This window comes from Amphibalanus amphitrite, unplaced genomic scaffold, assembly GCF_019059575.1.
Source record: "Amphibalanus amphitrite isolate SeventyFive unplaced genomic scaffold, NRLGWU_Aamphi_draft 000132F_arrow, whole genome shotgun sequence".
Taxonomy (NCBI): Eukaryota; Metazoa; Arthropoda; class Thecostraca; order Balanomorpha; family Balanidae; genus Amphibalanus; species Amphibalanus amphitrite.
Genome location: NW_024881627.1, coordinates 68,974 through 84,509, shown reverse-complemented (window position 1 = coordinate 84,509; position 15,536 = coordinate 68,974). Strand labels below are relative to the sequence as shown.

General features: G+C 50.0%; 1 protein-coding gene across 8 annotated transcripts in view; it reads right to left on the bottom strand.

The window, feature by feature from the left end:
- The window catches only part of LOC122382062 (lysosomal-associated transmembrane protein 4A-like), a 34,067-nt gene that overhangs the window by 3,116 nt on the left and 15,415 nt on the right, over window positions 1-15,536 (bottom strand). The window contains exons 1-2 of one of the 8 annotated variants that reach the window (XM_043366963.1): window positions 2,115-2,319; window positions 242-425 (exon numbers count right to left, since the gene is read on the bottom strand). In XM_043366963.1, the coding sequence (XP_043222898.1) occupies window positions 242-388 (147 nt within the window). In that variant the 5' untranslated portion in view covers window positions 389-425; window positions 2,115-2,319. Of the gene's footprint in view, window positions 1-241; window positions 426-1,567; window positions 2,022-2,111; window positions 2,320-15,536 lie in introns of those variants that run through there. The other 7 variants (XM_043366959.1, XM_043366961.1, XM_043366964.1 and 4 more) reach the window with 7 other exon arrangements.

Below are 15,536 nucleotides of genomic sequence, written 5' to 3'. Positions count from 1 at the left end.
GGAGCACATCAGTTTGTTTACACCTTCATCTACTTGTTGACAGTCTCGTCTTAGTCGTCTATGATCGGCACCTAAAATAAGAATACCGGTTACCAGTAACAAAGTGACACTGCAGGCTGCACCATCACCATCCCCGGCCAGTCCCGATAACCGTCCCTTCCAGCCTCCATGCTGACCCAGCGCCTCCAGCTCCGGAGTTAGTCGGTGACGCCGGCTCCCACCGCGGCGCGCCCCCACTCACCAGGTGCCACATGCCGAGCATGATGGTGCCGGTGCGCACGTGCACACAGCCACAGACGCGCTGTCCGCTGTCGCGGCGGCGGCGGCGCGGCCCGATCGGCGCCGGAGAGCCGTCTCGCTCCTCCATAATGATGAGACCAGGCAGCATCAGCGGCACAGGGCCCTCCACTGTGACGACCGGCGGGCTGGGGAGCAGCGAGGCAGTCACTGAGACACAGTGAAACAACTGGTTTGAATCAGCTTTGAGTAAACTGACAACCACTGCAGTCTAGGCACATAATGATAACTCACTAACTCATCAACATGATCATTAGGTCATATTTGCTTTGGTATTTTAGATTAGGAGCCTTAATAAAGATGACCTTTTGGCATGAAAACGTTTGGTCAAATAAGACATAAGGCGACCCCATTTTTCACATGTTCCGCGAAAAGAGTTCCTAAACAGCCAGATCGATATTAATATTTACTGATGGATGAAAATGAAAGGAGCTATGTGAATGCACTCCCACTAATTTGAAAACGGTCAAAGTTAATAAGTTAGCAGGAAGCTCTGATTAGTACCAACCTACCCACCAATAACAATATAATTCAGCAAATCAGTACCGTAAAATGGGGTGTTAAGGGACAGTGGGGTGTTAAGGGACAGTTGCATGGGAAAAACTTTGAGTCATATTAACTTCCTAATTTGAGAAGGTTCAATAAAAACTTCAGTGTGGTAGTTGACACTGTTTTGCTCTTGACCATAGGACAAAATGCTATGGTTTTTCACGCAAGTGATTTGGTTCAAAAATGGATTTGAAAATCATGCTACATTTTCACAAAATTGAAACATCTCCAAAACTCTGTGTGTACCTCATAAACTAGTGTGTGTACAGGGAAAATGAATGCATAGGTGTATTGTCACATGTATTGCACATGTTTCCTGAAAAACTTGTGCAAATTCACCCATTCATTCATCATCCTCTTCCTCTTTTCCGGATACATGCATATTTTGAGGTGGATGTGGGGTGCTAAGGGACAGGGAAGAAAAAAGAAAAAATAAAATCTAAATATAATTTAATCAAGTTTTCTTTCAGTAGGCATGGAAAAACACCAAATTCCACATAAAATGCTGGCAAATTCATGCTTTTATCTCTAACACATCTTAAGTTATGTAACAAAACATCTTGACACTCTCTTTTACAATGATGGGTCAATGGAGACTGATGTAGGTAAATGTGATGTCATCATAAAAAGGCCAAAACAAAGAGGGCAACATAATGACAAGTGACTAGCTTCAACATGGGTTTTTATTGATGACAGAAGATTACTTTTTGGTTCTGTTTACCTTATAATTAGCACATTTTCCACAAGCGTAAACAGCATTACACGTAATTGGCTAAAAAGGTCATTAGTGGTGAATGAACCTGACTTGTTTTGTGACAGAATATGCAAAACATTTCAATAAATAAATTGTGTGCCCTTCCACACCCCAATTGTGGGCATTTGATGACCATTTCTTGGAATAGTATAGGTGTCCCTTAACACCCCACATTGGGGTGCTAAGGGACAGTGATGAAAAATAATAAAAAATAATATGCAGGTATAAATCTTAAAAACTTTAATGTGGCAGGCATGTAAAGCACCAAATTCCACATAAAATGCTGACAATTTGATGCTTCTATCTCCAACCCTTCTTGAGTTATATAACAAAACACCTCAAAACTGTCCCTTAACACCCCATTTTACGGTAGTTGAAACGCAATGGCAGTTGGGGAAACTACGAGGCGAACGTCAAAAAATGGATTGGTCAAAAAATGGATTTCGTATGACCATATATGGGCATAAATGCAGCCATCGCTATTACGGGTGATTAACGGGAAAATAGACAATACTTGCGGCATCGCGTCCACCCATCGGAGAGAACTAGGTTCCATTTTCCATTGGGAACGAAGACTGTGAGTGAATACTTAACGGAACTCGGCGAATTTACTTAAAAATGGCGATCAAAAAATGTCTTTTCTGCAGGTTCTAGGCACCAGCGACAAATCATTTTTTGACTGGCAATCAGCTGGCCATTCCATAAATTGATCGGCAAACAGCTGGCTGATCAAAATATGGATGCGGTGGGAGTGCGAACAGCAGAAGCCAAATGACATGACAATGGTCTTCTGCCCTTACATTAGCCCTATTGGGCGTTGCATGGAAAGAATGGGACCAAAAGTCGGCAGTGCCCCCCTTTAATTGAAGGTGTTCCGCCGCTACCGATCTTTTGACACCAACCACATTTTTAGGTCAGGTCAGGTCACTGACCTGTTCGTCGTTAGTAAGCCTGTGCACCTAAAATGCTACAACTTCGCAATGCTCTCAGTGCCAGAAGAGCTCGTTTTCTTTCAAGAGGCTCTATCGAGATCGAGACGGCGAGAGGGGGGGGGGGGGCGTACCGAGTCCAACCCTTCCCCACGGCCGGGGCGCATGTGGAAAACTATTAGATCCGGCGATGGTGAAGCCACCAGATCAGTTATCGTTCGCTTTAAGCCGCAGCCGATAAGTTATCCTGGGGCAACAAGTAAATCGCAGCCAGACGCGTGCCTACCTTTTTACTGCCCTGTAGCAGTCTCACCACTGATTCGTTTTTGATTTCTTTTGTATTTCATACCCACACTGGCGTCGCTTAGGCATACCCTTCGTCATGGTGATCCAAGACGCCTGTTGGAAGTGAGCACAGCCGGTCCGCCGGGCAGTGTTCATCCCCCACCGCACATCAACATAGGTGAAGAATTGTGCTGAACTGTGGGTGCTCGAGCTCTCCCAATTCTACGCCGGTTTGGCTCTGGAGCCGAAACAGACGGCGGAGGTCAAGGTCACCGATAGGGCGGCGGCGGATTTGCTACGCCCAAGCACCCACAGTTCGGCACAATTCTCCACCAATGCCCACTGCATGCGCCATTACTCATTAATAACAATGAGCACCCAGTAATCTGATCGGGGCCATTTGTAGCATTGGCCAACATGGTGGCCATATATAAAATTGACCAACATATGCCCACCAGCATGACGTCCGAGCTTCCAACAGATATATTGCTCCTCATAGCATGATTATCGCACACGGATATTGTTGCATATCATCGCAGCAGATAGTTGACAGGCCATACGCCTAAACGGTCACCGCATATGAAGCAACTGAAGTACTCGAGCGGCGATGACGCAATTCAAGGAAAAAATCTGTATCGTAAAATTCCCCCTTCGTTTGAGCCCATGACATGTCTGATTCTTCACATTAAGCAAAGCTGCTGCTGATTACACTCAACGCAGCCTCACACATCACTTTGGAGAAATACACTGATGACTCCGCAAATAAGGGACATTAACCTCATTTGCGATCTTATATATCTTATCTTATAAACGCCGTGGAATGGATATGGCAGCACTGGCTGAAGTTCAGCTGCAGAAAACGACTATGAAATGCAAAATGGTTTTCACGCATTTCAGGCCATCGTAATTTGACGGTCTGAAGAATCATTTCGTAGACTCAGATAAACCTTTGTCAGCACTGGTATCACTGTGACTGTTACCAAATACCGTAAATAGAATAGTACGACATTTTATCAGATTGGGCCCTGGTTCCTTAATTCTACGCGAACTGCTTGTATGAGGAACATCGGTAACAAATCAGTGATGATGCCGTACGGGGACCCGCAGTTGCTACTGTACACGAACCCCAACTCTAGCCCTCTGTCCTGTCCAGTAACAACCGATAATATTGATATCGACTGCCGGTCCCTATACAAGAGCAGCTGAGGTTTTCTGTGCGTGCCCTCGGACAGCTTATCTTTGTTCACTGTGAGGGTGCTGAGACAATTTACTCAGGGTCGCTGTACAGTAGCAACTGCGGGTCCCCGTACCAAACCTATCAACCCACAACACTCGTTTGAGGACTACACTGTTTCAACACTGTCCTCCACTTCCTCCGGAGTCCAGACGGTCGCCGCACCTCGCTGCCTTCCGCCACTAGGTGACTGACGGCTGGTCTGCAATGAAACATACAAAATCTGTTAAAGGAAATAGTTCACTTTTAACATGGGGTTTTGAACTGGAATAGCAGTTCCGTGGCTTCAGCTGATACAAGCGCAAATCAAGAGTTTTTACGGCCCGACGATCACCCTAAACAAAAATATATATAATTATGCATGGGTCTGCCGGGAAGATGAAAAATTATCAGCACGAACGTGGTTATCTTTTCACGAGGGCCCTCTCACAGCTTTAAAAAAATAACGACTTCGATAAAGACCTTGGTTCACAAAGAGCAAAAACGAATGTCTACCAAATTTCGCCGAAAAACTTTCACCACGTTTGAAGATATTATGCTTTCATTTTTATTTTAAGGGCCTCCGCTGTTTCTATGACGTCATAAGTTCTTTACCTCCACTTGCAATTTGGTACCAATAATTTGGAATCTTAGCCCTCGCCCCTATGGGGGGGGGGGGGGGAGGGGCCGAACGGACTCCACACCCTCGCTATTTCGCGTAACTAGAGTAAAAAGCGGCCGATTGCGAGACAAAACTTTCAGCACCCTCGAGTTGATCACATTTACATCTACCCTAAAAACTTCTTGTTGAGCAGGCCACTTAGCATTTAAACATTTAAACAATGCCAAACAGCGTGCTTTACCTGGCCGACGGCGCTCCCAGCAGACTCTGGTCCCGTCGGATGTGACCCACCGGCTGCCGCTGGACAGCGGCCAGCAGCGGCAGCCGACGTACTCTGGCCGCAGGCTTGCCCTGTTGTCGCCTGCAGCTGACAAGCACCGCCACCGAAGTCGCCCGCGAGGCGTGCAGGCTGGTGGGAGACGGAACAAATGAGTTAGAAAACAGATACCTGTATGTAACCAACACTCAACAGGATGTTAAACGACATGTCTATTGGTGCTGCAGCAATTATTGGATTCACTATGTAATATTGGGTTTCATCAACTATATGATGGGTTAACACTTGTTGAGGGCTTAGCGATAGGATACCTCCAGGACTGCACCAACATACCTGGCTGACGGCGCTCCCAGCAGACTCTGGTCCCGTCGGATGTGACCCACCGGCTGCCGCTGGACAGCGGCCAGCAGCGGCAGCCGACGTACTCTGGCCGCAGGCTTGCCCTGTTGTCGCCTGCAGCTGACAAGCACCGCCACCGAAGTCGCCCGCGAGGCGTGCAGGCTGGTGGGAGACGGAACAAATGAGTTAGAAAACAGATAGCTGTATATAACCAACAGGATGTTAAACGGCATGTCTATTGGTGCTGCAGCAATTATTGGATTCACTATGTAATATTGGGTTTCATCAACTATATGATGGGTAAACACTTGTTGACGGCTTGGCGATAGGATACCTCCAGGACTACACCAACATACCTGGCTGACGGCGCTCCCAGCAGACTCTGGTCCCGTCGGATGTGACCCACCGGCTGCCGCGGCTGGACAGCGGCCAGCAGCGGCAGCCGACGTCTGGCCGCAGGCTTGCATGACTGCGGTCGCCTGCAGCTGACAAGCACCGCCGCCGGGATGGACACCGTTTCACGCGAGGGCCTATTCACGTGCACATCCGTATTCTTGGTAGAGGCCCAGTAAGTCTGACTTTGTTTTCGCACGGCGCAAGATCGAAATGCGCATAGCTTGTTCAGTCTCCCAAATATGTAGATTTGATGGTTGCCGTTACGTGCTCAAATAGCTCAGCCTTTGTCATTTTGTCGGCGGACGCATCGTCTGACACTATGAAAACCTTGGTCATTTTCTGATCCAACGTCCCCGACATCGCACCCCTGAATGACAGCACGTTCTGCTTTGCCGAGACATCGAAGTTAACAAAGTCGGGGTGCAAGTAATCACCGTCCAGTCCTTGCAGGAACTCCACCTCGTCCCTGGGGTTCGAAAGATGTCCCTTAGCGCGCATTTCGGCTCGAACCCGATCCACACTTGCTTCCTGCGGCAGGTCCTGGTCACTGAACGTCGACGCACCGATACTGCACCGTTCCAGCACACTTTCCTTGACTCCCTCCAGACGGTCGCCGCACCTGGCTGCCTCCTGCCACTGGGTAACGGACGGCTGGCCTGCAATGGAACATGCAAAATCTTTTAGGAACAAAATTGCATTTCCGTAGCTTTCACAGAGTGAATCGTCCTACCACCAGATTAGGATCTGTTGAGCGAGCTACCTAAAAGAACTGGCATTTAAAGCAAGGGAATGAATTGGTATTTCGAGGAAGAATACACTTTCGGATGAGCTACATAAATTAGTGGGTTTTGTTGCCAACGTATTTCTTACGCCGATTTGTCTGCAAAGGAAGCACTCAAACAAATACAGTAGTTAATGAACGACGTGAAAATTTAACGTCATACTATATTCCCAATAATATGCAATGTCTCAGCATACACATGGTTGGATTATGGACAATCATTTTTGTGCATACCTGTAGGGATCCACGATTTCGTTTGGCGATTCTTGTTCTCCAAAACGAAGTCGCCACCTTCGCCTCTCGTAGTGTCTCCTGACGTTGAGTATGATGTTCGGGCTTCGATGAACCTCTTGACTGCAGGCGGGACCTGTTGACGCTGGATCATGTCCCGAACAATCAATCGTTGATACGTGTAGTGGGGTCCCGTGAAGAAGACCAACGCGGCCCTCTGTCTTCCAGCAAGCATTGCTTCACTGTTATTTCTCCTCACACCCGCCCGCATGAGAGATGTCGCCAACATGATGTCACACAGCTTGGAGAGAAGGACGTAGTTGTTGTTCTGAGCAGACGCAAGCCATTCTAGCATTCCCGTCGCACTGAGCTCCAGATGTGCTTCCAGACATTGACGGACGTAGGTCACGGCCAGCTCTTTGGACAAGGCTTCAAGGATAATGTTTAGGATTTGCCACGTGACATGGTGGTTGCCACATGTCTTGACGAATGACAATGAAGCGTCACTCGTGAAACCCAGGACCCGTGCAACTGGTCGAAGGATGGGTAGCCAGAGGAGACGAAAGAGCGCCTTGCAGATGTTCATCTCGACGTGCCCCGCACCAGGACGAAGCAGGACCCAGTCATAAAACTTCCTGAAGCATTGTCCGTCGTTCGGATGTTCCTTTGACACGTGTTCGTTCATGTCCGCCGCATATTCTGTCACCAGTCCGCAGTGGTTACAGACCATGGTCAGGTCCAGAAGGTTTCTGATAATATCGTATGGCTAACCATCACAACAAAGTGCGACCTGTGCGTTTACTACCAATTCTGGTTGAATTCCAATGAGCTCAAGAACTCCCTCGTAATTGGTGTAAGGGTTGTATATCTTCGTATATCGTATGTATATTGTTTTTCTTTGTATACCTCGCCAACAACTACGTCAACGTGACCGCCGTGTTGAGACGGCATGCCGTGCATGCGGTCCTCCCGCAAGACCACTGAAGGAGTCGATGGCTTTCCGCACTTGGGAGCTACATCGAAGTGGTCAGGTTGCACAGCAATGTTTGCAAATGGTGTTTGCAGTGCCGGCTGTCAGCTGCGCCGCCATACTGTCAACATAATCTTCAACGCCGAATTGTGTGTCTGTTCGTTCTGCGGAAACCGCCTCGATAGTTTTCTTCCAGACTTTGGTGCGATGAGCTCGATAGAGTTCTTGAAGCGCCCTCCCCTCTTCTTCCACTTTCTCTAGAGTGGAGTTTAGGTTCGAATGTGCTCCAGAACTCCCCTGCCATTGGTGTAAGGGTTATATATCTTCGTATATCGTATGTATATTGTTTTTCTTTGTACACCTCGCCAACAACTACGTCAACGTGACCGCCGTGTTGAGACGGCATGCCGTGCATGCGGTCCTCCCGCAAGACCACTGAAGGAGTCGACAGCTTTGCGCATTTGGGACCTACATCGAAGTGGTCAGGTTGTACAGCAATGTTTGCAAATGGTGTTTGCAGTGCCGGCTGTCAGCTGCGCCGCCATACTGTCAATATAATCTTCAACGCTAAGTTGTGTGTCAGTGTGTTCTGCGGAAACCGCCTCGATAGTTTTCTCCCAGACTTTGGTGCGATGAGCTCGATAGAGTTCTTGAAGCGCCCTCTCCTCTTCTTCCACTTTCTCTAGAGCGGAGTTTAGGTTCGAATATGCTCCAGAACACCCGACTTGCCATTGATGTAAGGGTTGTATATCTTCGTATATCGTATGTATATTGTTTTTCTTTGTACACCTCGCCAACAACTACGTCAACGTGACCGCCGTGTTGAGACGGCATGCCGTGCATGCGGTCCTCCCGCAAGACCACTGAAGGAGTCGACAGCTTTGCGCATTTGGGACCTACATCGAAGTGGTCAGGTTGCACAGCAATGTTTGCAAATGGTGTTTGCAGTGCCGGCTGTCAGCTGCGCCGCCATACTGTCAATATAATCTTCAACGCTAAGTTGTGTGTCAGTGTGTTCTGCGGAAACCGCCTCGATAGTTTTCTCCCAGACTTTGGTGCGATGAGCTCGATAGAGTTCTTGAAGCGCCCTCTCCTCTTCTTCCACTTTCTCTAGAGCGGAGTTTAGGTTCGAATGTGATCCAGAACTCCCTTGCCATTAATGTAAGGGTTGTATATCTTCGTATATCGTATGTATATTGTTTTTCTTTGTATACCTCGCCAACAACTACGTCAACGTGACCGCCGTGTTGAGACGGCATGCCGTGCATGCGGTCCTCCCGCAAGACCACTGAAGGAGTCGATGGCTTCGCGCATTTGGGACCTACATCGAAGTGGTCAGGTTGCACAGCAATGTTTGCAAATGGTGTTTGCAGTGCCGGCTGTCAGCTGCGCCGCCATACGGTCAACATAATCTTCAACGCCAAATTGTGTGTCAGTTTGTTCTGCGGAAACCGCCTCGATATTTTTCTCCCAGAATTTGGTGCGATGAGCCCGATAGAGTTATCGCAGAGCCCTCTCCTCTTCTTCCACTTTCTCCAGGGCGGTGTTTAGTTCTTTTGGATCGGTGGTTTCATGAAGACCGGGCATCAGGCTCGCTTCCACTTGCAAGTTGTCGCTGACAGTTTGAATCGAGCACAGCATTGTGCAGCCACTCATCAGAGCCTTTCCCCCAACACATACACGTGTAGTTTTTCCCACAATTTGGTTGTTGTCGAACCACACCTCTATATCACCATCCTGAAGTTGTGTGGCATGAGCTGCGGTGGCCGCCAGGAAGTTGGCATGTGAAGCAGTTGAACCGGAAGGTGAAATGGCGGAATCGATGGCACAGGCAGTCTTGCTCTGACGGAACGAATTCTTCACAAGACTTTCGCTAAAACTCCACTGCCCAACGTATCTCTTGTTCCTACATCCAATGAGTTGCCCATACGCATTGACAAGTCTCAAATCGGAGGTTTCGCGATCGCCCTCACCTTCTTGGCCGTCAAGTTTTGCAGGAATGAAACAAGGGCTGGGTTTCTTTCGGAGAGCCAAACTGATGGCACCAGCGACTTCAGTGCGTCGAGGTCTTTGAAGCCAGCTGCCATGTCACACGACTCTTCCAGAAGTTTACCGTTCAGCGCTACACCTAGCGCGGTGGCCAGTTCAGCTACAGAGTGCTGCGGTAAATCGCCAGTCTTGAGAAGCTCAGCCACCAGGGCCGCTGGCACGTCCTGGAACAAGAGAAAGGTTTGGTAAAAAGGACGAAGCTTACCGTGCCTTGGGGTGGTTAATGGTTAACACGCTAGTTGCTGAGGGGCGGGGGGGGGGGGTAAATGGTCCCACCTTTTCGCAACGGAAAAGGTGAAAAGGAAAAAAAGATCAATATCACATTTTCATGATCATTCAGGTCATTTTTCAATGAGGTCATCGCTAAGCTTGGGAGTCACAAAAGTAAAATTATCATTAATTTGTGTCCTCGATTTCACACAAGTCGGCGCATAAGTCGCGAACCACTAGACTACAACGCTTAACTTCTGGGATGTTTACTGAAAGAATGGCCTGACCATATGCGACCATACCTGACCATATCCGACCTGCGATCAAACGTTTCACACACGATGCGCAATTAATGTCTCACAAGCAATACCAAGATTTTCAGCGCTGCGATGATGATGATGATGAATTGGGGTTGTTGGGCGACCGGACTACAGTGGTCATCAGCGCCCAGCGGCGCTGCGAGCCGCGGTTTTCTTCACACACGCAAAAACTGGCAGATGTGGCCAAACACGCCGGGGGGCAATGTTAACATACTCTGAAAGCCCTTTGGAAGAATAGCAACGCAAGGGATCGTTGTTCTATAGTTCTTTTTTTCCAAGTTCGACCCTTACAGTCAACCTGTTTTTGAATACAGCACGAGAACCGCTGGCTAAATTGCTCAGAAGACTGGTTAGCGCAAATTGTATTGGAGGTGTGGATGATATGTTTCAACTTTCGAATCCAGTTTTGACCACCAATGGCACATATAGCGTTATGGTGCACGCCGTGCGATTTATAACTTACAGTTCTTTTTCTCAAGTTCGACCCTCATTGTAAACATCTTTTTGAACACAGCACGAGATTTGCTAAGAGAATGACTAACAAAACTGGTTGGTGCACATTTCATTGAAGAGATAAAAAATATTTTCAATATGTCCTCTGAACACCGATCAAGTAGCATAATGGTCAACACCGTGCGATTGATGGATGAGTTCAGTTACAATTTACGACAAGTCGAGCATCACTTTTGGATTGTAAATGTAGACAAACACTCATTACGAGACGGGGAAATGGAGTGAAATGAAAACAATTTTGATCACGTTGATCATCTGTGAAAAGCGATGTGCGCTAGCCAGATTTCCAAGCAATTCATCTCGCAAATCTCGTGCTGTATTCACAGAGACGTTTACAGAGGGGGTCGAAAGAAAAACACGATAGGTAGTTCAGCTACACAAATGATGGGTAAACACTTGTTGAGGGCTTGGCGATAGGATACCTCCAGGACTGCACCAACATACCTGGCTGACGGCGCTCCCAGCAGACTCTGGTCCCAACGGATGTGACCCACCGGCTGCCTCTGGACAGCGGCCAGCAGCGGCAGCCGACGTACTCTGGCCGCAGGCTTGCCCTGTTGTCGCCTCCAGCTGACAAGCACCGCCACCGAAGTCGCCCGCGAGGCGTGCGGGCTGGTGGGAGACGGAACAAATGAGTTAGAAAACAGATAGCTGTATGTTCCAACAGGATGTTAAACGACATGTCTATTTGGTGCTGCAGCGATTATTGGATTCACTATGTAATATTGGGTTTCATCAACTATATGATGGGTAAACACTTGTTGAGGGCTTGGCGATAGGACACCTCCAGGACTGCACCAACATACCTGGCTGACGGCGCTCCCAGCAGACTCTGGTCCCGTCGGATGTGACCCACCGGCTGCCTCTGGACAGCGGCCAGCAGCGGCAGCCGACGTGCTCTGGCCGCAGGCTTGCCCTGTTGTCGCCTGCAGCTGACAAGCACCGCCACCGAAGTCGCCCGCGAGGCGTGCGGGCTGGTGGGAGACAGAATAAATGAGTTAGAAAACAGATAGCTGTATGTAACCAACAGGATGTTTAACATTGGTGCTGCAGCGATTATTGTATCCACTATGCAGTATTGGGTTTCATCAACTATATGATGGGTTAACACTTGTTGAGGGCTTAGCGATAGGATACCTCCAGGACTGCACCAACATACCTGGCTGACGGCGCTCCCAGCAGACTCTGATCCCAACGGATGTGACCCACCGGCTGCCGCTGGACAGCGGCCAGCAGCGGCAGCCGACGTACTCTGGCCGCAGGCTTGCCCTGTTGTCGCCTGCAGCTGACAAGCACCGCCACCGAAGTCGCCCGCGAGGCGTGCAGGCTGGTGGGAGACGGAACAAATGAGTTAGAAAACAGATAGCTGTATGTAACCACCAGGATGTTAAACGACATGTCTATTGGTGCTGCAGCAATTATTGTATCCACTATGTAATATTGGGTTTCATCAACTATATGATGGGTAAACACTTGTTGAGGGCTTGGCGATAGGATACCTCCAGGACTGCACCAACATACCTGGCTGACGGCGCTCCCAGCAGACTCTGGTCCCAACGGATGTGACCCACCGGCTGCCGCTGGACAGCGGCCAGCAGCGGCAGCCGACGTACTCTGGCCGCAGGCTTGCCCTGTTGTCGCCTGCAGCTGACAAGCACCGCCACCGAAGTCGTCCGCGAGGCGTGCAGGCTGGTGGGAGACGGAACAAATGAGTTAGAAAACAGATAGCTGTATGTAACCAACAGGATGTTAAACGACATGTCTATTGGTGCTGCAGCAATTATTGGATTCACTATGTAATATTGGGCTTCATCAACTATATGATGGGTAAACACTTGTTGAGGGCTTGGCGATAGGATACCTCCAGGACTGCACCAACATACCTGGCTGACGGCGCTCCCAGCAGACTCTGGTCCCAACGGATGTGACCCACCGGCCGCCGCTGGACAGCGGCCAGCAGCGGCAGCCGACGTACTCTGGCCGCAGGCTTGCCCTGTTGTCGCCGGCAGCTGACAAGCACCGCCACCGAAGTCGTCCGCGAGGCGTGCGGGCTGGTGGGAGACGGAACAAATGAGTTAGAAAACAGATAGCTGTATGTAACCAACACTCAACAGGATGTTAAACGACATGTCTATTGGTGCTGCAGCAATTATTGGATTCAATATGTAATATTGGGCTTCATCAACTATATGATGGGTAAACACTTGTTGAGGGCTTGGCGATAGGATACCTCCAGGACTGCACCAACATACCTGGCTGACGGCGCTCCCAGCAGACTCTGGTCCCGTCGGATGTGACCCACCGGCTGCCGCTGGACAGCGGCCAGCAGCGGCAGCCGACGTACTCTGGCCGCAGGCTTGCCCTGTTGTCGCCTGCAGCTGACAAGCACCGCCACCGAAGTCGTCCGCGAGGCGTGCAGGCTGGTGGGAGACGGAACAAATGAGTTAGAAAGCAGATAGCTGTATGTAACCAACACTCAACAGGATGTTAAACGACATGTCTTTTGGTGCTGCAGCAATTATTGGATTCACTATGTAATATTGGGTTTCATCAACTATATGATGGGTAAACACTTGTTGAGGGCTTGGCGATAGGATACCTCCAGGACTGCACCAACATACCTGGCTGACGGCGCTCCCAGCAGACTCTGATCCCAACGGATGTGACCCACCGGCTGGCGCTGGACAGCGGCCAGCAGCGGCAGCCGACGTACTCTGGCCGCAGGCTTGCCCTGTTGTCGCCTGCAGCTGACAAGCACCGCCACCGAAGTCGCCCGCGAGGCGTGCGGGCTGGTGGGAGACGGAACAAATGAGTTAGAAAACAGATAGCTGTATGTAACCAACAGGATGTTTAACATTGGTGCTGCAGCGATTATTGTATCCACTATGTAATATTGGGCTTCATCAACTATATGATGGGTAAACACTTGTTGAGGGCTTGGCGATAGGATACCTCCAGGACTGCACCAACATACCTGGCTGACGGCGCTCCCAGCAGACTCTGGTCCCGTCGGATGTGACCCACCGGCTGCCGCTGGACAGCGGCCAGCAGCGGCAGCCGACGTACTCTGGCCGCAGGCTTGCCCTGTTGTCGCCGGCAGCTGACAAGCACCGCCACCGAAGTCGCCCGCGAGGCGTGCGGGCTGGTGGGAGACGGAACAAATGAGTTAGAAAACAGATAGCTGTATATAACCAACAGGATGTTAAACGACATGTCTATTGGTGCTGCAGCAATTATTGTATCCACTATGTAATATTGGGTTTCATCAACTATATGATGGGTAAACACTTGTTGAGGGCTTGGCGATAGGATACCACCAGGACTGCACCAACATACCTGGCTGACGGCGCTCCCAGCAGACTCTGATCCCAACGGATGTGACCCACCGGCTGCCGCTGGACAGCGGCCAGCAGCGGCAGCCGACGTACTCTGGCCGCAGGCTTGCCCTGTTGTCGCCGGCAGCTGACAAGCACCGCCACCGACGTCGTCCGCGAGGCGTGCAGGCTGGTGGGAGACGGAACAAATGAGTTAGAAAACAGATAGCTGTATGTAACCACCAGGATGTTAAACGACATGTGTATTGGTGCTGCAGCAATTATTGTATCCACTATGTAATATTGGGTTTCATCAACTATACGATGGGTAAACACTTGTTGAGGGCTTGGCGATAGGATACCTCCAGGACTGCACCAACATACCTGGCTGACGGCGCTCCCAGCAGACTCTGGTCCCGTCGGATGTGACCCACCGGCTGCCGCTGGACAGCGGCCAGCAGCGGCAGCCGACGTACTCTGGCCGCAGGCTTGCCCTGTTGTCGCCGGCAGCTGACAAGCACCGCCACCGAAGTCGTCCGCGAGGCGTGCGGGCTGGTGGGAGACGGAACAAATGAGTTAGAAAACAGATAGCTGTATGTAACCAACAGGATGTTTAACATTGGTGCTGCAGCGATTATTGTATCCACTATGTAATATTGGGTTTCATCAACTATATGATGGGTAAACACTTGTTGAGGGCTTGGCGATAGGATACCACCAGGACTGCACCAACATACCTGGCTGACGGCGCTCCCAGCAGACTCTGATCCCAACGGATGTGACCCACCGGCTGCCGCTGGACAGCGGCCAGCAGCGGCAGCCGACGTACTCTGGCCGCAGGCTTGCCCTGTTGTCGCCGGCAGCTGACAAGCACCGCCACCGAAGTCGTCCGCGAGGCGTGCGGGCTGGTGGGAGACGGAACAAATGAGTTAGAAAACAGATAGCTGTATATAACCAACAGGATGTTAAACGACATGTCTATTGGTGCTGCAGCAATTATTGTATCCACTATGTAATATTGGGTTTCATCAACTATATGATGGGTAAACACTTGTTGAGGGCTTGGCGATAGGATACCACCAGGACTGCACCAACATACCTGGCTGACGGCGCTCCCAGCAGACTCTGATCCCAACGGATGTGACCCACCGGCTGCCGCTGGACAGCGGCCAGCAGCGGCAGCCGACGTACTCTGGCCGCAGGCTTGCCCTGTTGTCGCCGGCAGCTGACAAGCACCGCCACCGAAGTCGTCCGCGAGGCGTGCAGGCTGGTGGGAGACGGAACAAATGAGTTAGAAAACAGATAGCTGTATGTAACCACCAGGATGTTAAACGACATGTCTATTGGTGCTGCAGCAATTATTGTATCCACTATGTAATATTGGGTTTCATCAACTATACGATGGGTAAACACTTGTTGAGGGCTTGGCGATAGGATACCTCCAGGACTGCACCAACATACCTGGCTGACGGCGCTCCCAGCAGACT